At 40.3% G+C, this 27274-nt stretch overlaps 1 protein-coding gene across 1 annotated transcript; it reads right to left on the reverse strand.

The window, feature by feature from the left end:
- Positions 1-1929: 1929 nt before the first annotated feature.
- Positions 1930-18083, reverse strand: CA2 (carbonic anhydrase 2). The gene is made up of 7 exons (XM_072804041.1): positions 17937-18083; positions 16672-16869; positions 8381-8499; positions 7793-7885; positions 6191-6253; positions 4188-4343; positions 1930-2745 (listed from the first exon to the last, which is right to left on the reverse strand). The coding sequence occupies exons 1-7, from the start codon at positions 17968-17970 to the stop codon at positions 2626-2628; spliced, it is 783 nt and encodes a 260-aa protein (XP_072660142.1). The 5' UTR covers positions 17971-18083; the 3' UTR covers positions 1930-2625.
- Between the last annotated feature and the right edge of the window lie 9191 nt (positions 18084-27274).

Genomic DNA, 27274 nt, shown 5'->3' on the forward strand with positions numbered 1-27274 from the left:
TAAACATTCCCAGAGTGCCAATTTCAGTAATTACAATAAACCAGTTAAAATATTTTATATTAAAGATGAATGTGGCCATAATACAGCATAGAATGTAAAATTTGAAAACATTTAGTAAAGAATGAGACTTTAGGGGCACCTGGGTGGCACTGTTTATTAAGCATCTACGTTAGGCTCAAGTCATGATCCTGGGGTCCTGGGATCGAGCTCCACATTGGGCTCCCCCCCCCCGGGAGTCTGCTTCTTCCTCTGCCTGCCAGTCCCCCTGCCTGTTCTCTCTCTCTCTCTCTCTGTCTTTCTCTCTCTCTCCCTGTCAAATTAATTAATTAATTAAATCTTTTTTAAAAAGTGAGACTTTAAAGCAGCAACGGTTTGTTTCAAACTGTAACTGAGTACCAAGACTATACTTATCTGCTTTAAGGAATATTTTGATGGAACATTTGAAAAGCACTTGGATAAATTAGAATAATTTGTGGCACATTACAAATATGGCAAAAAAACTTCCTCAAAAAAAGCCAAGAAAATAGTATCTCCTGGTTAAATTTAATTTTAGCCAAGAGTGAAATAAATGTTTTCATTGCAGTATTTGGAGATCATCTATTATGTGCCAAGCACAAAATAATTCATCTATATATAGAACTCAGTTGTTGATAAATTTCTGATTCAGTATATAACTGAAAACCAATATGTAAAAATATGCACAAATTAAGCTCTTCATTTTATATTTAGAAGAGATCCTCAGCCATTCACCTGGCATAGGTTTACTTTTAGTTTAGAAATAATTCTGGTTAAGGTTGGCTATATGGGTTCCATACCCAAAGCAATAAACAGTGGATTAGAGGAGAAGCCTTAATCCAGAAAACTAAAAAAAAAAAAAAAAAAAAAAATTGATGGTACAGTTAACAGAATAACACACACACACAAAAATAGTTTAAAAAGTATTTTTTACCACCTCCTATACACCAGACATTACCTCATATAATTATCATAATCCTGGATGTTATCCTCTTTTTATAGCCAGGATCAGAGAGTTTGAGAAGACCTGGGATTCAAAACAAATCAAACTCTAAAGCCTGTGATCTTTCTCCTACACAAAATTGAGCATAGTTCTTTAGTAAAGCAGGTGACGGGTGTAGATGAGTTTAGAGACTTTATTTATTTATTTTTTTAATTTTTTGAGAGAGAGAGAGAACAAGCAAGGCAGAAGGAGAGAGAGAAAATCCTAAGCAGGCTCCACACTCAGCACGGAGCCCGAGGCCTGCCTCAATCTCATGACCTTGAGATCATGACTGGAGCCAAAATGAAGAGTCAGATGCTTAGCCAACTGGGCACCTTGAGTTAGAAACTTTTTTTTTTTAAATCTCAAGTAACAAAGAGGTTTTATTCTACGAAGAGTAGAACTTGAGTTATGTGTTAAACTTGGCTTTCCGGAATAACTCATCAGCCAAAAATTCATTCCATGGTCTAGCACACAGCTAAATCCAGAACAGCCATAATAGTGGGAGATTTTGATTTCATGTATTCATTTTTCTTCCTATATGTAAAGGGTATAATTTACCTTTCTAAGACTCCTCAGATTACTCTTTTACTTGTGGGTACCACCTGAATTCCCTTTTTGTTTTGTTTTTAAATGGACTTTTACTTGTTTTATTTCCAAGGAGTATATATTGATTCAGCATGTGCACCTTTCTCTTGTAGGATTCATTCATTCATGAAGATCACGTGAATGAGCGCTCAGAAAGCACCTAAAAGGGCTCTTGGCAAATAGTAAATGACCTTCAGGATTTTTCCTTTTATGGAAATTCCCACAATTATGAGAACCCAAGTATGATGGCTTATTATTAATAATGAATTAATAGGAGTCATTAAAGTACACATTTGCTCTTCCATTATTACCCATTGCCCAGCATAAAAGAAAATGACCCAAAGTAGAAGTCCAAATTTTATTAGAGAATATATCTAAAATACAATATTTATTAAGTTATGATATATCATTTGAATGGAAATATACTCTGTATCACAACTATAATTATAACAATTTTTACAGATAATACTTCATTTACAGCTCTGTAATTCAAAAGTCACTCAATTACAACATAATTCATATTTAAGATAGCATTGCTACAAATATATAAGAATTTAAAATTTTTTCTTTAATATAACATCTTGGAATCACGAACATTTATTTTATCTGATTTACATTACACAGAATCATGATCATTTTACCTGATTTACATCACACAGCTCAATTTACCTCATGGTATGGATTTGCACTCAATCATTTGACTTTCCTAGGTTTTAAAATTAGCAATTTTAACAATTGTCAACGCTCATCACCCCATGTGCTATGAACAAAGTCAAGGTACTTTTTCTCCTATTCCTTATATTATATTCTCTAGTACAGAAAGGCTGTTACCATAAGCAAAGCACCAGTCACAGAAATGCCGTCAAGCATGACAACTGGTCAAGTTCTTCACATTTTACTAATGAGCACATCAGGTAAAAGATAAAGGATCTAGAAAACCAGATGCAAAGCAGGCAAGGTCCGATTCACCAAGGTAGATTTGTGCTTAGCTAAGGGAAAACCCGAAGATCCATTATTTGGACATGGGCTCTGGGGCCATTTTATTTGAAAGAAGCATTAATTTGCCTGCTGTGCAGTGGCTGAGCTGGGCGCCAGTTGTCCATCATCAATTCTTCAGGTTCGCCCTCCTTATTGAAATTAAGCTTACGGAATTTCAGCATCTAAAAGGCAAAACAAAAAAAATCAAAAATACAGGTTTCACAATAGTATGCATTTATGTGCTTGTGTTATATCCTGAGATACATTCTCCAACATTCACAGGACCACGTATCGATGTTCAAAGTTCACTTTGGTTCCCCATAAACATATAATCCCATAAACATTATATATGTATGCTTTTAGATAACAAATCAATTTCTAGAAAACACACCCAAGATTGCTGGTACCGTTTGGAAGGAAACTTTCAGTGAGCCTGTTTTTTTCCTCTTTTACTTTTAAAATCAAATCTCAAAAGTCTACAGAACACCTCTGAGATGTAAAATAATAATAAACATTGTAGATCCATATTATAGAGTTTGTTTTCTGTCCCAGGAAGACAAACTACAGCATCCGTACAACTGGATAAAGTGGTCCAGGGTCCACAAGGCCTGGGGGACAAGTCATCGGCTGGCATCTCTGCTTAAATGTATAGGAACACAGAAATGAAGTTGCTCAAACTTGGATTTTGAACCCTTGACATTGGCTGATTTTTAGTCCCTTTTAACCTCCTTTCAGCTCCCTGGCTCAATGATGTGACACAGGTAGTCTTCAAATGCTCTCCTACGTCTTTGAGGTTGTTTTTGCAAAATGGAACCTCCCTTCCCTTTGCCGAGTCTTGATCTAAATGAAAAAGGATGGTTGGGGCAGTAATAAGGCAGCCCATGGATCAACAGCCTCTAACTTGACCTCTTTGGTCCAATAACAGTCACTCAGTCTCACCCCTCGAAGTCAACTTCAATGTCAATCAGCTACTGCAACATTAATTAAATTATCCAGGATCCAGGTTCTTGTGAATCTTCCTGAAAGAGGAGTGTCCACTTTCTACATTTCAGCCGTGTGGGGAACAGAGACAGTCTGGGGGTACGATCAGTGACTTAGAAGCTGCACAAATACTTGAACATCATTAACTATATTGTATGAGAAAGGGACGAGTCTGGTCCAGCCTGTTCAAGGAACTGGACCGAGTTTTGATAGATATTTTTCCTCCCAGGGATGGCTTTGACTTTTGTCAGAATTCAGAAATGTATTCCAATACAAATAAAACCGCCATAAGCTCTTATGTGAGTGAACAGTTGGCCGTGAGTTACCACCGCTATCCGCGTAAGCTCGAATATGGAATCTCATTGTCCTCAGTTTCCCTGTAGCCTAGATAAAAGCATTTATTATACGACAGATATCTTTCTCCCTTATTGCTCATGATCATCCAATTTTATAGAGCAAACAAACTGTCTAAGGTTGTGGCCAATCACAGCAAATATTTCTTAAATTCTGTTTATCCACTAAGCACTGTTATGGATGGTAGTTCCACAGCTAGAAGCAGCAGGAGGAGATTCAACCCCAGGCCTGTCCGACTCCAAAAGCCACGCTCCATGAAATGCTCTACACTTCAGTTTAGAAAACCCACCTGCTCACTGCTAACGCTGATGGGCTCCTTGAGCACAATCCAGGTCACGCATTCCAGAAGGGGAGGAGTGGTCAGTGAGCCTGGGTAGGTCCAGTAGTCCAAGCTTTCAGGAAGGAGGCCACGGGGGTCAAAGTTAGTGAAGTCAGCACTCTTACCCTAGGATAAGACAAACACACAGGCGACAAATGCCACGTGGTCAGAGTGGGAGGAAGGCAGGAGATTAGGAAACAAATATTCCCCTCTGGTTGCCAGAACTTTTTTTTTTTTTTTTTTTTTAAAGAGAAGTCCCATGTTCAACCAGAAATCAAAGTAAAAAGAAATTAACAAAAGACATTTGACTTGGAAATATAGGTGAGCAGAGATGGGCAAGAGAACCCGACTATAGTATTTTCACGTGTCCAATACTCATCTTTTCCTCTAAAATCATTCCTTATAATTTCCATTAAGCTATTAAGTGTGATCAATATTTAAAGTGAAACTGCTGCCACCGAAATAATGCAATTTTAGGCTGCAATAACAAAAATAGAGTATCTTTTTGTCTTGCTACCCTATCTGATGGCTACCACAGTACTAAAGAACCGCTTTTCTTTCTGGATACCACACTTTAAAAACAATAGATGCAAACAGCATAGGATAGAGCAACAAGGTTGTCACAAAGAGAGAACATTGTTGTATGGGAATAGTTAAAGGGAACTAAAGATAACTAGTCTGGGGGTAGATAAAAGGCTATGAGAAAATGGAGTCAAAAGAAACAGCAATCATAATCACATTTTTTACTTTTTTTTGTTTGTTTTACTGAGGTATAATTAACACATATTATTATATTATCTCCAGGTGTCCAACATAATGATTTGATATTTGCATATATTGCAAAATGATCACCATGCCTGGTTACTAATATTTTTTTCTCTGCTGATGAGAACTTTGAAAATCTACTCTCTTAGCAACTTTCAAATATGCAGCACAGTATTATCAATGATAGTCACCATGCTGTACATTATATCCCCATGACTTATTTATTTTATAACTGGAAGTTTGTACCTTTTGATCCCCTTCACCTACCGCCCCCCATCTCTGAATAACCATCAATCTGTTTTCTGTATCTATGGGCCCATTTTTGTGTGTGTGCGTTTGTTTTTGTTTGCCTTTTAGAGTCCACATATAAGTGAGATCATGTGGTATTTGTCTTTTTCTGTCTGACTTATTTCATTTAGCCTAATGCCCCCAAGGTCCATCCACATTGTCATCAATAGCAAGATTTCCTTCCTTTATTAGGACTGGGCAATACTCCATTGTGTGTGTGTGTGTGTGTATCTCACATTTCTTTATCCATTCATCCCTTTTTGGACAGTTAGGCTATTTCTGTATCTTGGCTATTGTAAATAATGCTGCAATGTACATATATCTTTTTTAAATTAGTGTTTTTGAATCAGGTTAATCTACATGGCTCAAAAGGGTCAGTAATGAATGAGCCTTTCAGAAGGTAATGAGGCTTCAGGTTGAGGATGAGCTTTAAAGAGCCAGAGCTGCCCTTGGTGATTATATTTAAAAGATGTTCAATGACCTAAACATGGCTCTGCCATAAAGAGAATTTAAACATGGGGTGGAAAATTCTTCACGCTCACCATTACATCTCCCAAATTAACAAGGTGATTGGCATGGAGTAAGTACTCAGCAAATATCTGTTGCATGAATGGGTGAATAATTTGACCAGTTGATCTTTCAGTTTCTTTGCAGTCGTGAGAATTCTCTGACTCTTGTATATGAATGTTCAAATGTTGGGGAAGCAAGATTAAATAAATGCAAGCCTAAAATCACACCAGCATCTTTTGGATAAAGAAAAGTTAAATAAATATATAAGCAACATTTTACCTTTATTAACTCCTCATCAAAAACACTACATGTCAAACTACGACGATTCAATGTAATCCAAAAAGTTTCCTAAAATCAGTGGGATATAAAAAATAGGTACTCTATTGAGGTAGCAGAAAATTCAATGGTACCTTTGTTTTTATGGAATCCAGCGCATCAAGGATTTTTTGTAGGCCTGGATTGGCACCACCAATCTATAAGAAGACACAACATACAAGGCATTGTAATCCAGTTGGCACTACATCAGTTTTGATTTGGGCAGCTCTACCATAAAACATTTCCAAGTAGTGCACCAAGGTCTACCACTTGCTAGGTGCCATCCATCCATCTCACTTTGATTACTTTGGCACCATGAACTTCCCTATTTCCACTGACAACTTCCCTCTGCTACCCGCCCCCCCACCCCACCCCATAGTTTCCCAGAATCTACCCTCTCAAAAGTCACCAGTGACCTCCAACTGCCCTCCAACTGCCATATCAAAGGACACTGTTCAAGTGCCTACCTTAACCTTGCAGGATTTTAATACTATTGGGCAGCCCGGGTGGCTCAGCGGTTTAGCTCTGCCTTCAGCCCAGGGCCTGATCCTGCAGACCCGGGATCAGTCCCACATCAGGCTCCCTGCATGGAGCCTGCTTCTCCCTCTGCCTGTGTCTCTGCCTCTCTCTCTCTCTCTCTCTCTCTCTCTCTCTCGGTGTGTGTCTCTCATGAATAAATTTAAAAATCTTAAAAAAAGAAAAGTATTCAAAGTAGAGGTGCCTGGGGTGGCTCAGCTCTCTCTCTCTCTCTCTCTGTGTGTCTCTCATGAATAAATAAAAAAAAAAATCTTTAAAAAAAAAAAGTATTCAAAGTAGAGGTGCCTGGGGTGGCTCAGCAGTTGAGCGTCTGCCTTCAGCTTGGGGCGTGATCCTGGAGTACTGGAATCGAGTCCCACAATGGGCTACTGCCCGTAAGAAGCCTGCCTCTCCCTCTATGTTTAAAAAAAAGGGGGGGGGGATTTTATACTATTGACTTCTCTCCTTTTTGAAATTCTCTCCTCTGGCTTTCCTTCTGTCCTCCAGCCTCAGCAAGTTCCCTGGACTCTTGTATTCCTTTTTAGTCATTTCATTAGCATCTTTCTCACTGTCTTAAATGTCTTACATTTTGCAATATCTCAGGACTGCATGCTCAGCAGCTTTATCATCTCCCTCTTCATGCTTTCCTTGGATGATTTCATATTCATGTGTAGCTTCCACGTTGACATATGACGTCAGCCCCATGAATCTCCAGCCCAGACCTTTCTCCATTTGCTTTACAACTGTCTAAAGGGCAGCTCAACCTGTATGTCCCACTGTTGCCTGAAATTCTCCAATATTGAGTCACTGTCCTTGAGCCTTCCAAAATGTGATCTTAATTTAGCATTGTCTATCTTGAAACAGTACTATCTAGTTAAGGATGAATTTTAAAACAAAATCAGTAGCCATCTGAAGTATACCACTTTCTCCTTTCACATTTCACATGTACACATCCTTCATATTTACATATAAACAGCACCTAATTAATATCTCTGATTTGTTTTTTTTGTCCTCCATCCCAACTGCTACTAGCAGATATGGAGGGGGATATAAGCCTGAAAGTATTTTGGAGCCAAAGGCATTTCCTAGGCTCTTTGTAGAATGTCCTGTTTATCATGAATGTTCTGTTTGGTTAATCTTTCTCAAGAACAGGGAAAAAAAGAATTGGGCCATCAACTAACCTTCAAAAAAATGCCCAAAACAGCCAGTCCATCAGGTTGCTGCACAGCTTTTCCAAACTCCCCATATTTGGTGTTCCAGTGAACCAAGTGAAGCTAAAGCAGTAGAAGACAAAACCATAATAAATGATAAACATAATCAAACCTACAGATTTCATTCAGTGATCTTTTCTTCAGAGTTAGAGGTTACTAAAGAAGGTAAAAATGTGGATAATTTAAAATATCAACTTTCATTTTAATTCTAATTATCCACTATTTAGCATAACAGCAAATGACTTCAACTCTAAGACAAAGAATTACATATTTTTGAGGGAAGACACCAATTTTACTTCTAGATTTATATTAGAATAGGATCCTCCAATTTGAAATCATTTTACTTTTTGCAAATGCTGTCCTCGGAAGTAGTAGAGGGTGTTTTGCAGCATTAATTGTAATATCACCAGTAAAAGTTATAAAAAGCAAATGTGAAGGTCCTTTGTAAAAAAAAAGTGGTTCACTTAGATTGAGTCGAATTTATAAAATTAAGGTTTTGAAATGAATGCTGAATATCAATTTACATTTTTCCCTGGAAAGCAAAAAAGCGTATCTTACCTCTGCAGCATATTTCTTTTTATCCACAGTATGCTCAGAACCTTGCCCATCAGATGAACCCCAGTGAAAGTGAAACTGAATCAATCTGTAAGTGCCAGTGAGGGGTCCTCCTTTCAGCACTAAAATTTAAAATATATATATATATGTAATATATGTATATGTATATTATACATGTGCATATGAGTGTATGAGTGTGTATATGTATATGATTGTATTTACATACACCCAATCCCATGTATACACACACACACACATACATATGCACATGAAACACACACAGTACTAAATATTACAATCTAACTTAATCCTGTCTCATAGTTCTAAATTTATGCCTGTAGCAACATTTTCACTCGGTGAAAACTAAATCCAGACTCCAGTTTAGTCTATAGTGCTCAGCGAAATCATTTCCACTGGCTTTTCTCCTCACTTGTGTTGGCTCGAAGGATGGGTGCTTTGCCCATCTGTTTTCTGAGCACAGTGATACTTCTCTCCTGGGTTTGTTCAAGAGTCATAGATTCTGGTTCAGAGAGAGGAAATTTTAGGTGGAATTATTAAGTCCTCTGTGAATCACTGAGGAACTGCCCATGCAGCTGCTTGCCAATGCAGGTCTGCAGCACACACTTAACAAACGTGGGAACCTCGGTTCTACACGGCCCAATGGCTGTCCCACCACCTGCTTTGCTAACCACCTGTTATTCCATCCCAGAATTTGTGAAACAATAAGCATTCCATTGATCTTAGTACAATATCCAATTTTCCTTGCCCTGGCTTCCCAAATTCTTCAGAATTTGGATTGTCACTGTTACTAACTAGCTTTGTCCCATAAAGAAACAAATTTTTTTAAGATTTATTTATTTATTTTAGAAAGAGGGAGCGAGAGAGAGAGTATGCATGAATAGGGGGAGAGGCAGAGGGCGAAGGAGAGAGAATCTCAAGCAGGTTCCCAGTGGAGCCTGACCCTTGTTTGGTCCCAGGACCCTGAGATCGTGACCTGAACCGAAATTAAAAGTCAGCTGTTTAACTGACTGAGCCACCCATGCATTCTTCCCATTAAGATTTTTTTATTGGAACATTTCCGACCTTAATTTCCTCATCTGTAGAGTGGATCCATTCAATTGCTTACTACTTCACTAAGAATTTGCTGGTCATGTAACATACGCAATACTCTATTGTCTCCAGAAACTTAAAATTCTAACTTTAGTAACTATCTTACGATTCTACTCTTCTGGTATTAATGTAATTTTGTTAGAGTAAAACATGAAACAGAAGAATATGACTAGATGTCATCTTCTTAGACTACAATCTCTTTGCAGATAATTAATGAGCTATGTGTTACAGAGAATTAAAATAGTAAGAAATCAGTTTCTCCTCCATCCTCTCCATAAAACTTTTTAAGTTATATGCACATTAAGGAAATTTTACCAATATATTTAAAAGCTTTTACAATTAGTTTAATTCCACAATCTGTTGTTATAAGTGTATTATTTATTGGCTTTGGGTTATAATTCTATAAGCTAATAAGCTCAAACTTACTTTGGCTTTGCCAAACAAAGCAACAAAGTCTGAATAATCAACTTTGCTTAACTTCACCCAAATACACATAGACGGTAGCAACACCCATTCATCTACCCAAAGTAAAAAATAGAGCTGGCTGGAAGACATTGAGGCCTTTCCTGGCTTTTGATGGCTTTTGATGTAATCTCTGGTTGCCAGTTCTGCTTTACAATAGGCCAGGAGGGGAAAAAAAAAAAAAAAGAAGGAATGGAAAAAAAAGAGAGAACCAATTATAAGTGGTGTTATATTATAGATCTGCTAAGAAATATCAATTTGGATATATTCTGATAAAATCACATCTTTTGAGACTTAAAAACAAATTATTGTAAAAGTTTTTTTTTTTAATCTAGGAATTCTGCTGTAAGGAAAGAATTAGCCTTATCTGCCCTTTTCTCTAGGCTTTTTCAAAAATGAAAGAATTTCCATTTTTCATAATGATATACCCTCAACACAAAATATATATTTATGAAATAAATTCGTACTGAAACAATTCCTTTACAATGACTTTAAAGCTACTAACTGGCTGACCATAAAAAGCAAATAATCTGCATCATTAATTCTACCAAGTGGCAAAATAAATGAAAATAAAATGAAACTATATTAGGCATCCAAGATAACTTATCTTTCTAAATGTATCTCCTTTCCCTGTGAAGAATCATATCAGAATCTTAAATTTTAAAAACAATAAAGCTTAGTTGCTATTTCCTATTCTTACTCACTCCCTTGCAGATCTTAAGATTCCAGCCTAACTTACTTATTTCAGAGAACATTTAGAATTAGGCAAGAATGTATATGAGGTTTTATTAAATAAGCTTTGCTAATACTAAAAAAAAAAAAAAAAAAAAAAAAATTGCTCCAGGTTCAATAATTAAACACACTCAGTGCTTATCTATTATTACCAGACACCTGTTTTAGCTCCTGTTAAAATAAAACTATGTTGCTATGTAGATTAGGAGCCCATGGTACCTAGGAGAGGTTATTCAATTCTTAAAATTTAGTTGCACCAAAAAGAACCATTTCTCGTCTTCTTCAGCTCATTAGCTATTTCTCAGCCAATTCTTAGCATGGAGTTTAGTCAATGAAGCCCTCCCAAAAACATTGTTATAATAAATTACTACAAACTGTAATAAAGGTGGCATATTTTTTTTTATTTACAAAATAAAAAAGATATTTGGTTGAAAGACAGAGAGCTTGCACTTTTTCCAGATCTACTTATTTATTTACTTATTTTGATTACTATATGCCACTACTAAACTGTCCCAGTTTAAAATCAAGTCTGTTTTGATGATGCCAAAAAAAATTTGAAAAAAATAGCAGAAACTGCAGACTGAGTATATTTTTCTTCTTTAAAATCCAGCCATGTTAGTGGGGGCTCTGGAGAGTCAATGATTTATTGTATCACAGAAATGTGTTCCACGGGAATGGGAGAGATATAAGTGGGGTTTTCCACTAGGACACCTTTTTCAAGATTCCCAAAACTTAATTTAAATCCAAATCTCAACACCAAGAGCTCCAGCTAATTTTAATTTCTATGATCTGCCATCAGTTACACATACTGCATATACAACACACAAAATAAGCACTAATTATATTATAATCTGTCTTCCTATATATATATTACTTAGAGAAATTATGTAAATTATGTTTTTTGTTAAAATTAAGACATTCACTCCAGTTACAAGCAAACTGAAAATTTAGCATTTTTAAATGCTTTTTTCCTAATCACTTTATTATTACTTAACATAAGATGTAGCCAAAAAACAAACTAAAGACCTTAACAAATATCAATAATGTCTCTTATATTCAAAATACAAAGAAGCCATTTTCAATAATCTTTAGTTTAAAATTCAATTTAAAGGATTTCTTATTAATGAAGTAAAAGACTAAGTCTACTAAAAATGCAGCATTTTCCAGCAGATAAACAATCTTCTTTTATGAATAATTGGAAATTATTAAATCATGCATTGCTGTTTTCCTTTTTTTAACACTAGCCAATAATCTGAGGGTTGACATACTAGAATCAAGAAAATGAATGAGGAAAAGATGTCCACAATCCATTTCTTTTTAAATAGTGAGAAGTTTAGCTGTCACTTTCACTAGGGTAAACAACAATTAAAAATCAAGAGAACAGAAGTTTTAAGTTTCAGGTGTATGGAAATTATATGAGAGTGAAAAAAAAAGAAAAACTCTTTTGACATGAACATAATTAAATATAGTGTTTGGAATGCTTTGGTCAGTTTTATAAATACTTAGGTTTCTGCTTACACCATTAACAATATGCAGGACAAATCTTTTCACTTGTTGCTATTATGTTTCCTTTTAACTTAAAATTATTCATAGAAAGATAATTTTAAAGCTTCAAAAACAAGTCCTTGAAAATCAAGCAAGACTCATATATGTCATGCTGACAGTGGTCTGTTTGAAATGAGCACAGGTCATCTGTTCCTTCCTTTTTTCTTGCAATAATATATACAGATAAAAATATTTCAATTTCTAAAGAGCAGAAATGATACAAGAGTTGTATGTGGATCAGCTCAATAATTTCAGGCATTGGTTTTTCAATATTTGCATCTAACATTGCAATAAAGCAGGAGAGTTTTAAACTCATTAATAAAAGTTAATGAGTTAGCAGAAGTTAATAATTTGACTAGTATTCTTTTCTCCCAGATAAAGCTAGTAATAAAAGAACTCAAGCAGGGAGAGTTATTTTTTAATAATTTTTTGAAAGTCTAACAGGATTAGCCATTTTTCATTAATTAAAGGTGGTTTATTTTTAAAGGAATTTAGAAGATTGATGGGAACTTCTAGTTAAAGCCTGTTAACTCCACATTTTTTTTTTATTAACTCCACACTTGAAAAGGATTCTCTCAAGTTAAACATACTAATAAACTCAACCACCCCAGTTCCTGATACCTTAGTTTGAGTCTAGGAAAATATTTAGGATATATTTGAAAACTTAAACCTATGAGAACTTCCAGAAAGCTGAAATCTCACTGAGGTAAAAATCAATAAATCAACAAAATGAACTGACGCACTTAAATGGAGAAAACAACACATGAGAGATATCTAAAAATGTTAATCCCATAAAAATAACTCCTAAAAAAAAAAAAAGAGATGTTCAGATGTTGATTTAAAATATCGAAGGACCAAAATGAATAAATTACTTTTAGACTTAAATATACAGAAAAGCATATCAATTTTTAAAAACATGGTATGTACACATTAAATATTAAGTATGGTTATCATTCAAAGATTCTTATTCAATTCTATTTTTAAGTGATGGGCATTTGAGTCTCACCCAACAAACTAGAAAGGAGATGACCAGCAAGTCAGTTAAACATTGTTTCCTCATGTTTATTTTAAGTGAATTTGACTGGAGTATCTCCATCATTTGTTCAAACTTGAAAATCTAGGATTCCTTTTTTTTTTTTTTTAAAGATTTTATTTATTTATTCGTGATTGACAAACAGAGAGAGGCAGAGACATAGGCAGAGGGAGAAGCAGGGGAAGCCTGCTGTGGGATTCAATCCCAGAACCCCGGGATCATGACCTGAGCCAAAAGCAGACGCTCAGACCACTGAGCCACCCAGGTGCCCCAGGCCTAGGATTCTTTAAAAAAAAAAAAAGTCTAAAGGGTGTTTCTCTGCATGTTATGATTGTTCGTTTTATTCTATAGGTGTGTTTTTCCTTAATGCCAACATTTTAATATAGTCTGCATCCTAGTCGGGGGAAAAGAGCTTCCTTCTTTAACCAAAACAACCGGCAATGTTGAAGAGTATGGGCAAAGTTACAAAGGGATCTTTCATACCTAAAGGAGAGCAAGTCATTCTAACACTAACTCTTCCTTGTTTTTATGGCACCTCCTTGCCTGTCAGAGTACATACTGTGCTCTCTCAAATCCCCTGGTCTTTCCTACTTCTTTTTGCCCGGCGTCTCCTCCAAGACACCAAAATCCTTCACGCCTCAGCACAAGTTTTTATTTACCCTGGAAAGTCTTTCCTGACTTTACACAGGACGACTCCTAAGTCTCTTTCATGTTTCCATAGCTCCTTGGAATATGTATGTCCTTGTTGGGCTCACCAGTGTCACTGTCAGCATCTGTTTTTTTCTGTGTCTTTCCACTTTAGATATCCCCAGCCTGAATTCTAGAGAAACAGGAAAGAGACCAGGCCTCTAGCCCACCTTCATGGTACCTAGCTGATCTTGCATTTAATTGACGTTAGGAACGGTTTTGTTATTGTTTTAGATAGATAGATGATAGATAGATAGATAGATAGATAGATAGATAGATAGATGCTATAAATTTATAGATATGCTATATAATATATATGTGTGTGTGCATATATATATATACATAGAGAGAGAGAGAGAGAGAAGAACACAGGTGTCTTTAAAGACATGGGCTTGAGACCCTTTCAGAACTACTTGTTTCACAATCTAAACATGGGTTTTAATAATGTATGTGTTACTCACCAGGAGAAGTAGTTAGAAAAGTGTGGCTAGTTCTAACCAGTGACTGCTTGTGTAGAAATCGATCAGAACTTGACATACTCAAGCGAAAACATATAACTATGTAGTGACATCATATATAAAATCAGTACACACTTTAATACGACAAGTGAGATGTTCAGGAGCATATAAAAATAGAATTTTTAAGTCCCATCAAGTGATGGCAGGTAATCTGACAGCTAATTAGAAACTTTCTTCAGAAATCTTACCACAGGTTCAATCACTACAGCAATTGCCTAATAAAAGCAGCCAAATGGTGTGAAGACATGGAAACAGCAATCAATGGTCATTTATTGAGGAATTACTATGTGCCAGGTGCTGGGCGAGGTGCTTTATATCTACCGTCCCATTTAATCCTTCCTCTGTGGTAGATCCTACCATTACTCCAATTTTACAGTTAAGGAAACTAAAAATTAGAGAGACTGAGTTGCTATTGTTCCCAGGGCCACTGAGCTAGATAGCGGCAGAGCTAGAATTTGATTCCATGGCTACCTGACCCCATTCTATCCTCATAATTGCTACACTAAATGCTGAAATCCACTTTCCAGTAATAATATATTACTGTAACAATTACATCATGATCAGATTTGTAAGGAATATAGGGAATTATCTCATCTGGTTCTATTCGTTAGACATTTGTTTCCTCGCTACTCCAAAAAAGTACCCAATTTCTACGTAGCATCCAATGAGGTTTATATCTGGTGGACATTACACTCATTGAAAACAATGATTCCACTGGCAGCACAGAAACATACATTCATCGTACCTCTTTTTTTTTTTTAGAAATCGATAAAGACTAACATAGCTCACTTTTTTTGGTTTTCAAGTAACTAAACATGAAACTTTATAGCATCCTTTCTATATGGACACCACCACCAAGACCTATGGCCTTGTCATATTATAATCAAAATATACAGTACCCTTAACAAAAAGGAAAGAAATTTGTTTTCCTTATACTTAATCACTTGAGCATTGTTTCTTGGGAAGGCGGTGTAGTAGAATGATTAAAGGAGTCTTCAATGAGCATCCTCTACTAAATCTAATTAATCAAAGTCTAATTAGTCATTATACTATGCCAGAATATGTGTGTGCGTGTGTGTGTTCTAGGGTGAGGTGCACACAGGCCACAGGTAGCTTGAAAACATTTCTCAGATGATCTTCACATTATTCCCCATCAAATAGGCTTCTAGAATCACTATTTCAGAGAGTCAAGTGTCAAAAAAAAATTTTAAAGAGGCGAGGAGGGAATTTTTTTCCAAACTGGACTGAATACATCAGACAGCTAACTAAAAAAGAATAGCCAACTCAACTAAGGTGGTTATAATTACACGGTACATAGTAGTACTATCAGTCATGGCTCCAAACTTTTGACAGTATTATTGACTGCTTCCCTGTCCTCTGTGTTCTCTTTCTGCCCCGGTGCTCTCCCGGTTCCCATACCACCAGCACACATCATGTGTTTGCAACGACCTTCAGAGGAAAGCACTCAGGAAAATAGGCCACTGGCAATTAAATCAACCAGTGGGCAAAGAAAGCTGCTACCACGTCTGAATGGGGTTGTTCTCCTGTTTCTAAAAGGAAAAAGAAGCATTCAATGGGCATCCTGTAAACAGCTCTATCACAGATAAATTATGGCAATTGGTTTTGTCAGCAATGGGCCAAGTATGCCCACCAACTCTAAAACATCTTCATTTGTGGAATGAATTCCTGGGGGGATGCCAAAATACAGGGCCCCCGTTTAGCACATCTGTAGCCATAAATACAATGTTTCAAAACATTTCACTCTTTCAAGTGGTGAGGGTTGCATCACTTCCCTCACTGCCACCTTGAAGACTGCACTAAGATACAGTTTTTATTGGAAAGGATCAATTCTGGAAAGCAACTCTTTTACAGAGAACCCTCAAGAGTTCAGTTCCTGCAAATCCCATCGTTGCTGAGCTTCACTTCCAGGGGACCTTGCCTTTCGTGACCTTTCACAAGCAGATCATCACAATTATTCAATGCCCTACATCGAAACCAGGAACTGTACAGGGGCGCCACAGCCCCAGGCCACTTGGAAGTAATTAGCCTACTTGGCAGAGCCGGGGACCTAATGAAGATTAGCAGAGTGTGGCATCTTAGAGTACTGAGACAAGCAGTGGTGTTGAGCCACTGCTCCTGATTCCTCCCATTAAGCTGGGGATGTAGCTCCTGGGTAAAAGGCAAAGAGTTATTTTTTAAACACTGACCTGTTTTGTCCTGGGAGTCATCAAATTCCACGTTGAAAGAGTGACCGTTGTTGATGATCCTCTGAGAAACCGCTTGGTCGTAGCAAGGGCACAAAGACTTCAGGGCAGGGTCATGAACGGCTGCTTTGGTGTCGATGTCAACGGGGGACTGGCGCTCTCCCTTGGCGATGGGGAAGTCCTTATGCCAGTGCTCCGGTCCTAGCGGCCAGAGGAGACCTGTGAATCCCCCAGCGTGGGAAAGGGCACAGCAGACCTCTAGGAAGGCCAGGGATTCCGGAGCCAGTCTGCTCCGCTCGGGTTTGGCTGGCACCACTCGGCTGAACGGCCCCGCAGAAACCCTTGTGCCTCAGTTTCCTCATTTGTGTTATGGGGTAATAGCATCTGCATCGTGTAAGTTGTGAGCGCTGGAATCAGTGCACGAAGGCTCACTGAGCAGAGAGTGAGCGCCGTGTAAAAATACTAGCGGGTTTATCAAATTCGGCAACTGAGATGGGGCAGATACTACTGTCAGGGCTTGGGCTTAGCATTTAGGGTATTCGAGCCCATTCAAGACCCTGGAGCAGGTTGGGGTTTCTCCCTGGTGCCCCCCAACTGAATGTAAAGGCCGAGTCACTGCTCGGGCCCCTGCACCTGTCTTCCCAGGGAGAGGATCCGCAGCACCTGGGGAGCTCCGCCCCTCCCCCCCCAGATGCGCAAGGCTTCTCCCCCCCCACCCGCGGCGTGGCTGGGGTGGCTCTGGGGAACCCCATCACCCGCCGCGCTATAAAGCCGGGTTCCCGGGGACACCCCCCCCCCCTCTCCAACCCCCAACATTAGGGGATGGGAGATGATGGGAAAAACTCAGAAATCACGGCCAGGGGCTCGAACCGGCCCACGAAAATGCCCCGGGACGGTCGGTGTCGGGCGCCCCAGCCACAGGTGGTGCTGAGGCTGAGGTGTGTCGGCGGGGAGCAGGGGGGGCGCCCTACTTTTGTGCCATCAACGACCGGGATGCTCCCCCTGCACAACCCTTCCTCGCTCCCTCCTGGGTCCGGGTAGGATGCTCGGGACCGTCCGGGCTCGGGCCCGGGGCTGAGCTGCGCGCCTCGGGCGGCCGCGGGGATTCCTCGACGGTGACCGGGGCGCGGGGGGGGGCGGGGGGGGGCGGGGACACCTCGCCGGGGCGCTCGGACCGCAGCCGCGCGGAACGGCAGGTGCGGGGCCGGGCCGGGGTCGGGGTCTGGGCCGGGGCCGCCGCCTCCGCGCCGCCCTCCGTGTGCACTCACCGTTGTGCTTGGCGTAGCCCCAGTGATGGGCCATGGTCGCGCCGCGGGTCGAGGCGGGGCGGGAGCGGGCGCCGGGCGAGCGGCGGCTGCTCGGGAGCCTGCACCGTGTGGCCGCGGGTCGCGCCGTCAGCGTCTTTTATAGGCTCCCGCCAACTCCGGGTTCGGGGGCGGCCCGGGGGAGGGCGCCCCGGGTGGACCCGGCCGCGGGGAGGCGGCGGCGGCGGGCGGAGGTGGTGGCCCCGGGCTCGGGGCGGGCCGGGCGGGCGAGGCCCCCGGGGGCGGGGAGAACGCGCAGGCGGCGGGCGCGCGGCGGGGCTCGGGGCTCGGGGCTCGGGGCTCGGGGCTCGGGGCCGCCCCCCCCCCGGGGCCCCCCTCGGCCCGCGGCCCGGGCTCCAGGTCCCGGGGCCGACGACCGGGCTCCGCGCTCTCGGCCGCTCGGGGCTCGGGGCTCGGGCTCGGGGCTGGGGGCTGGGGGCTGGGACCCGGGCGGGCGGGCGCCTACGCGCGCCCCATCCCCCTCCGGCCGCCGACTCTGGCGGCCGCGCCGACCGCTCGGGCCCCGCGCCCCCCGCGCCTCGCATCCGCCGTCCGCATTGTGACCGCATCCCTGGCCTCGGACACCCCCGGACCCCGTCCACGCGTCGGCGCCCCCAGCAGCCCCGGGGGTCCCGGCCCGGGCTGGCGAGCCGGCTTAGGAGCTATGACCTTGGGGCAACTGGGGCTACGGGGCTGCAGGCGCTGCGAGCTCGCGCCCCCTGCCGCTCGGCCGTGGAACCGAGCACGCGACGGGCGCCGCTGTCCCCTCGGCCTGGCCGGAGCGAGGGCATCTCCCGGCGTGAAGTGCTCCTCTCCCCACCCCCCTTCTCTCTAGAAAAAAAAAAAATTCACTTTGGGGACACTTCCCAGCTGAATGCATGCATGCTCGTTTGAAACGTGTTCCCCGAAACTTCTGAAACAAGTCACTGTTTTTCAGGGAAAGTGGGTAAAAGGAAGTCTTTCTTTCCTTCTTCTTCTTTTTTTTTTTTTTTAGATTTTTTATTTATTTATTCATGGGAGATACAGAGAGAGAGGGGGGCAGAGACACAAGCAGAGGGAGAAGCAGGCTCCGTGCAGGGAGCCCGATGTGGGACTCGATCCTGGGACTCCAGGATAACACCCTGGGCCAAAGGCTGACCCTCAACCACTGAGCCCCCAAGAAAGTATTTCTTGCAAAGAGGTGAGAACTCTCCCTGGCTGCAAAAAGGAATAATGGCATCTGGGATACCTAAGCAGTAATTTAAAAAAAAAAAAAAAAATAAGAGGACTTTTTGGGGCAAAATGGGTCCCCTTTGTCCTATACATACACACATCTGTATTTATGGTTGTATTGCTATGAAGATGAATATCTGAATATTCTGTATTTCAACATTTTCTTTGACCTAATGTTCTTTTTTTTTTTTTCTTCTGACTTGGAAAGGAAGCATTTCTGTGGACCTCTAAAAGTGTTGTGGGCTTGAAGCACTGTCCTTACTGTATCTAATAGATAAGTCAGGACTTCTCTATTAAGCACCAAATTGCAGTTCACCAAATAGAGTTTTGAGGTGGGGACAGAATTCACTTCCTTCAAGGGACTTTGTCACAAACGTGAGAGAAGGATTTTCTGTCTTGTGGATCTCTCTGACCTTTGAGGGATCCTATTAAAGTTAAAATTGAAGAAGCGGGAAGAATTTTACACAATCCTATGAGCCTTGACACCATATTACTTTTACTGATAAAGAAATAAATTATAACATAAGTGTAAATTTTTGCAATGTTGATTGCAAAATCTGTATTTACTATATATTCCAGTCAATTCCACACAAACAAATATGATTCGTGTTTGGATCTATTGGTTCTTGGCCTAAGAATCTAAAAAAATCTGTACCTCTGGTTTTGGGGGTAGGGAGAGAGGTCTTTTGGTTGGTGCCACAGTGAATTCTTAGGCAAGAGTAACAATGAACTACTTTTGGTTTCTAGGGCCATCACAAAACGTAGTTTGTAGTTAATAAATACCTTTTATTCGTGCCTCTCTAACTATATGGTCTCTCATAGGGCTCAAGGAAATAATTTGGATTCTTTTCACAATTTTCAAATATTTATTCAGGGCCTTGCAGTTGCCATGAGACTCTTCTCTAGGCCCTAGTGATGTAACGTTGATAACTACTAAGAGTTGATAGTTGAGGAAAATGAGTTCTAAAGATTCTGTGAAGGTAGCCAGGCTATTGGATAGGCTGGCATCCTTGCCTCAATTTCTACAAAGCTGGATTGTGGCTTTTCTAACATAGAGGAAACGGGAGCATATTTTGGTTGTTAACGTATCTCCAAAACTTCAAACAGCACCAAATTGCAGTTCACCAAATAGAGTCTTATTATCCAAGCTTCCCCTTTCTCTTTCACCCCTAGAGAATGAACTAATTCTCAAAAGAGCAAGCCGTCCCCACAGAGCTACTAGTGGGAAGAATGTCATGTGCTCACTGCGGGGCAGAAAGTGGTTCCACTTTGTATGTCAGCAGAAATCTAAAATTTCTTACTAACTTTTTTTTGTGTTACGGTGATTGTATTAGCATTTATTTCTATCCAGTTTTTTTTTCTATCCAGTTTTTAAACTGTTTTCTTTATTTGTATTTCTTTATTTATTTTATGACGGTGATGGCTTTGTACCCTCAGGTAGCTCATTCAGAATCAAACTTTATTTTCCTGAGAGCATTCTTCGCAGACAGTTGTGATTGAGTTACATGCAAAAAGACTACTCTAATCCTGGATTTTTAAAACAAAAATAGTAATGATCTTATCATACACCTATGTTTCTGCTAGAGGGAAGGACCGGTTCATTTAAAAATAATTCTAAGTAAACTATGTAGTACTTGAAGTAAGGTGCTTTTTCTCTACCCCAAGAGGGAAGAAAGGGCAGACTGCATATCAGGGAAATATAATACAAAAATCTTGAAGTCTGTGTTCTAATTATGATCATGAAAAAAGCTTCTAACATATTAATCTTGGTAAAAATATAAAATAAAATGGAAAAGAAAAAATATAAAATAAAATGGAGAAGTGCTTTTCCTCCCCAAAAGTAAAGATACTGTTAATATATTGCACAAAGTGAGATATCCATGGTTTATTGTTTCACCACAAAACCAATAAGATAATAAAGAGCCAGATAGCCTCATGTTTGTTACAATATCTATGGGGGCTCAAGAGCCATTCCCTTCCTGGGGCTCCTATAGGTCTTTGCACACACATCCCTCTATCATAGTATTTGTGACACAGTATTCTAATCAGACACTGTATCAGAGTCATCAGGTTGTAATCCACCACCCCAAAAAGCTGTTGGCTGCTCATTTGTAAAGGAGAAATGATGATACCCACCCAGCTCAGAGTTGTTGAGGATTCAGTTACAACAAATCACCTGTTACATGAAGGCATTCAGTAACTCGTGGCTATTCAGTTCTTCCCAGTGCTAAGCAGTTAGAATATAATGCAATGAACACAGAATTAAATACCTGGGCAAGGTTTAAGGGAATAAGTAAGGAGGATGATCTTCCAGCAATGCAAGGGTTTTTGTTGGGGGGATAGAGGAGTGCTTGGGTCATGGAGATGTCCACTCTAGCACACTGGCATATTTGTGTTTCTTATTAAACCGAGCTATATCCCATTGTTCACTTTGGCATCCTGGGCACCTACCACATTTTTGTTACCTGAGCCCGAGGCCACAAGCAGGAACCACCCAAGAATTCTCTTTGAAATTATGTAGTCACTAATCTAAATGTAGGTAACCTCAGTTTCTCTTTACAGAAATCGGTCACTTAAGAAATAACATTGCGCTGAAATTAGACTTGCTTTTGAGTCGGGGCTAATTCATTAGTCCTCTGACCTCGGTCAAATTGCTTGGTCTTGCAAAGATTCAGTTTCCTTACGTGTAAAGCTAGGATATTAATCATATAGAGGTGTGGTGAAGACTGTAGGAGATAATTCATAGAAAGGATTTTTAGCACAAAGCCAATAATGAGCTCAATAAACATTAGGTATCATTATTACTATTACACATTTTTGAGGTCCATTTACGTGCCTAATGTTTTTTAGGGACTACGTAGGCCGGCAAAGCTTTAGTCATCTATCTGTTCATTCATTCAGCAAATCTGTCAAGTACTATAATGTGCCAGGCATCAGCACAGGGGGTACAGCCAAGAACCAGAGCAACAGGATCCCTGCCCTCGTGGGAGCTTACATGGGATGGGGATGGGTGGAGGCAGTATACAACATATAAATAAGCAATCAAAAAAAGTGAATTTGATTGGTAATTACAGTGGTAATTACCGCAAAGAAAATAAAACAGGAATGAGGTAGAAAATTAAGAGGGGGAGGATGCTACTATAATGGCAGTCAGGGATTATGGAAAATCTAGTGAAGAAAGTGCCATTTCAGGAACCATTCAGGAGATCTAGGGAAAGATGTTTCAGGCAGAGGAAACAGTAAGTGGAAAGGCCCTGGCTGAAGACATTTCTAGAACAGAAAAGCTTGTGCCTGGAGCGTTGTGAATGAGGACGGACAAGTGATCTGCAAAGCCTCACAGATCGTGACACCAGGGAAGGATTTTATACCCATTGCATAGGGAAGCCACCAGGAGGTTGTAAGGAAGGGAATGATACAGACGGCAACAATAGAGTGTTTCGGAAGGAAAGGGAGTTTAGAGATTTATGTGATCTAATTCTTTATTCTATAGATGAAGAAGCCAGCAGAAGTTCCCAGAATGCTTCTTGCTGTCCCCCCACTTCCTTGCCTTTGATCATCTGACAACGACCTTTCACAAAAAGATCCAAACTCCTCTTCCTGACATATAAAGCCACTTTAATCCAGGCTCTGGCTTTTCTCTCTGACTTTCTTGACATTCTTCTACGTGGCATATGGGAGGCAATATCTCACGGTAGCCAAGGGCCAAGGTTTTGAGTCCGGATTTCAGCTTCCAGGACTTACCTGCTATACAACCTTAGATGATTGACTTCAACTTCCCAAGCCTCAGTTTCCACATGTGGAGTGTAAAAGGGGGTACACTGGGCTGTTAACATTAAATGGACTAAGTTGCGTGACTTAGTCTTGTAAATTAGCATGATGCCTGGTATGTGCCTGCTGCTCCATTAGGATTCTTCTCCTTGCAGCAGAGACATAGGATTCTGTGATGACAATCAACTTTGTGAGAAGACAGACCTGAGTTCAGATTCTCCTTCAGCACTCACCTGTACCACCTCAGGCAAGCTAAGTAATCTCTCTGAACTTCACTTCCTTATTTGTAAATTGCGGGGGGGGAGGGGGGGGCGGGGGGGGCGGGCAGGGGATGGGTGAGAATTAAAGCTCTGGGTCAGTTGGCTCAGCAGTTTAGCACCTGCCTTCAGTCCGGGGTGTGATCCTGGAGTCCTGGGATCAAGTCCCACATCAGGCTTCCTGCATGGAGCCTGCTTCTCCCTCTGCCTGTGTCTCTGCCAGTCTCTCTCTCTCTGTCTCTCATGAATAAATAAATAAAATCTTTTTAAAAAAATAAATAAAAAAATAAAGCTCTGGGTCATTATGGTGAGAACTAATGTCCGGAAGATAACCACTTATGACTCTGGCACTTTTTCAAAATTGAACAAATAAATCATTATAGTACTTCCTATTATAAAATAATAGATTTTCTTTTCTGTTTCTCTAACTTACATGAAAACAAATCACATTTACTTAATGAACATTTTTGGAGTTCCTACTCTTAAAAGAATAACATTTACTGAAAACTGATTATGCTTCAAGCAGGGTTCTAAATGTCTCACATAGGCCTACTTCATAGCCAGGGACACTGAGGCATAGATGTAAGTCCATTTGCCCCAGGTATCCACTAGGAAGTGATGAGCCAGGCCTGAAACCAAGTAATCCTACTTCAGAGTTCAAGCTTTTAGCAAAGAGCCTCACTGAGGGCTGGCTATGTGCCTTTAAGGAGTGTATAAAGGCTTCTTCCTCACGATGTTGTAGTAAAAATGCACTAGGATTACATCTCGGTACTACTCTGTAAAACAAAGTTATATCAACATCCTGCTCATTTTGAGGGTCTCCTATCAAACCCCTGCTAACCATGAAAGTGGCAGGAAATAGCACTAACTCCACATCCACTGAACAGATGAGTTCACCTCCTTTGCCAAACTGCTTTTCAGCCTTCAAAATTTAGTTCCTCAATGTGTCTCTGTTTTTTTATGACAACTTGCAGCATTTAAACTTTTCTAGAAGTAATTAAATTCATTTAGGTTTTAAGAGGAGTTAGGGAATTCAAACAGTGCTGCCAAGTTTCAATTTCAACCAGAACTAGGATGGAAATATTAAAGGGAACAGTTACACTAAAAAAAAAAAAAAAAATGCAAATTTTTAACATGTTCCGCGATTGCCACCACAGGCAGCACCAAGAAATATTCAGTTTAATAAGAGTAAAAGTCTATCTCAACTCAGAGCCTTTGTTCTCAGCTGAAGGCAGTTTTGCCCCACACAAGACATAGACAATATCTGGAGACATTTTGATGGTCACAACTAGGATTGTGTGTGTGCTGGCGTTCAGGAATGCCGCTACATGTCTTACAATGCATGGAACAGCCCCTTATAACAAAGAATTATTCAATCTAAAATGTTAAAAGTACCAAGATCGTGAAACCCTGCCTTAAGAGTATCTGTAAGATTATGCTTTTGTGGAAGGTCTGAAAAGGAATTAGATTTGTTTCCAGCGACACAGGAGCCCTACGACAGAGCTTTGCCCATACTATGTCCTCACTGACTTGTTGTTGTTGTTGTCTAGACCAGATAGAAAAGAATAAAATCCCATCCCTGTACCTTAAGGTCATTGCTTATTCACTTTGCTTCAGCATATTCCCACTGACGGCTTTCCTACCAAAATTGTGAGAGCTTGATTTGGTTAGTGGTAGCTTCATCACATGACGGAACTTCTCTTTGGCTTATAAATCACCACGCTGTACGTGGAAAGTTTTTACTTCCTTTTAGAAACAAGAGCAATCAAATATTTTCCATGCAAAGGGAATTGTAAGCATTGCAAGTAAGTTTTTCCTCCTGACCAAGGGCAAGCATCAGGATTCAGCAATGTCATAAACTAGAGGCAAAACACACTTTCCCTCCCCAAATTATCCCCTTCTACCTCTACCCTCAGCTAATCCCTACTTGGTGAGACAGTGAGAAAAACAGTGGCCCCGCTCCGTGTGGAACCATGGAATAGAAGAAAGTTGCCAGCTGGCCAGAGACTGTGGAACCTGATCTTGTCAGAGGAAGGTTCCAAACCAGCTGTCTCCATGGTGCAATGCATATACCCTGGGGGTGCACATGACAGGCCACTCCAGGACAGGAAGAAAATGTGAGACTACTATGCATAGTTATTTTTTCACTCTCTAAAAATCTCTACTTTGCTTATATTTTATAATATATATAATAGTACAACACTGTGTGTGTATTATTTATTTTTAGAAATGCTATATTGGGGGTTCGTGCCCTAAAACTGTGCCCTAATGGCCTGAACCATCCAAAAGCAGTATGGAGTCCGTTGCTGGCCTAGAGGCCCAGGTGACCTAGAGCCTTGTTTTGTGGGTTGCCTGTACTCTAGGTTCTGCTATCTGTTCTTTCTTTCGAATGGCATTGATATCACTACTGAACATATATTTCGTGCCCAGTGTGCTGGGTACCATGGTCACGCCTGATAAGCCCTTCCCTTCCGTGGTCACAGCCATGTTTAGTACAATTTCTTTTCAGCAATGTTTAGACATTGCCTTTTTCTTTTTCTTTTTTTTTTTTCTTCTCCTTGATGGCTTCTCGGTAGTTCCTTGATTTACTTTACTTTCTTTCTTACTGGGTACACTTTTGAAAAGCATGAAATCCTTTCAAAAAGGTTTTTTTTAGTCGCTTGCATATACTTTTAAAATTGTGTTTCAGATACTGTATGGTTTTGCCCAGCTAAAAGCACTGCCCTGTTAGCAAGTTGCAAACTTTGTTCTTTGCTCGTTGTGGTTATATCATAATTCCTCTGAAACTCCTCTACCCCTCTGAGGGCCTAATCAATGTTTCATACCAATTAAGCTGCTAAGGCAAAGGGCTTAGTACACTTGGCAATCTTGACAACAGGCCCTGTTCTAGAGAAACCAAATTAAAAGGAGGAAATGAGAACTTCTCTGATGAAAACATTCCTTTAAATAAAAAAAATATTTGTAATAGGCAGCCAGAAATTTACATACCAAATTATGAGTTTGAACCACAATATACCACCCACCCCCAACCACAACCAACAACTAAAATGGAACCTGAGTCTGATTTCTGGTAAATTCACCATCTGAGTAAATGTTTTTCTCAAAGAATTCTCAACTATACTATAAGGTAAGCTCTGGGAAATAATTACAAGAATACATATGTCTGTGTTGTGTGCATAGGACAGGAAATCTACCTGAGTTGACCATCTATTGATAAGGGTGGGCGGAATGTATCTGTTGAAGATGTTTATTGAATTTTCAAAAGTATCACACTTTGCTTACCTCTGGCCATGCCACAAGGATCTGAGTTAGGGAGAGTTATCTTTATTATGTATGTACTACTGCTATGAGCATCTTCACACAAAGCTGAATGAAACGGAAAACCAAAGTGACTAGTGAGAAAATTAAGGCAAACTCATAAAAGTTCAAGCAGCACTAGTGTGAATCATGCCAGTTAGTATCAGCAGAGTCCAATGCCACAGGCTCCTTGCCAACGTACCTCTTCAGTTTGCGCAGTAGAAGCCCAAGTGCTTAACGAGATAAATATTCGGGTAGATGATCTTCTTTTATATCTCTTAAAACATGTCTCTTCTACATTAAGTTCGTTTTTAATATTTAAATTTGCAAATGATGAGTTTTGAATATATGTGATGTGAAACTGCTTCTCTTCTTCCATCGTCACTCTTTTTATAGAGAAGCCAGGACTTCAACAAAGAAACTCCTGCGTTCCTCCAGGAACTCTTGGAGATGCCAGTCTCTGACATTCCCAGGATGATGGCATAGGTCCCTTCAACTCATGGTCTTAAACGGACATTCAATATTTTAAGATTCTTATTGCCCCATCCATCCTTCCATCCATCCATCCTTCCATCCATCCATCCATCCATCCATTCATTCATCCATCCATCCATCCATCTGTCCATTCCTCCCTCCCATCAACAAATACTTTTTGAGCACTGACTAGATTCCAGATACTGTGTTAGTTCTGGGGCCTCAGTAGTATAACAAGACAGATGAATTTCTTATCCTCCTAAAACCTCCGCATCCCTATTGCTCATCACACAC

The sequence above is a fragment of the Canis lupus genome, chromosome 28 (genome assembly GCF_048164855.1).
Source record: "Canis lupus baileyi chromosome 28, mCanLup2.hap1, whole genome shotgun sequence".
Taxonomy (NCBI): Eukaryota; Metazoa; Chordata; class Mammalia; order Carnivora; family Canidae; genus Canis; species Canis lupus.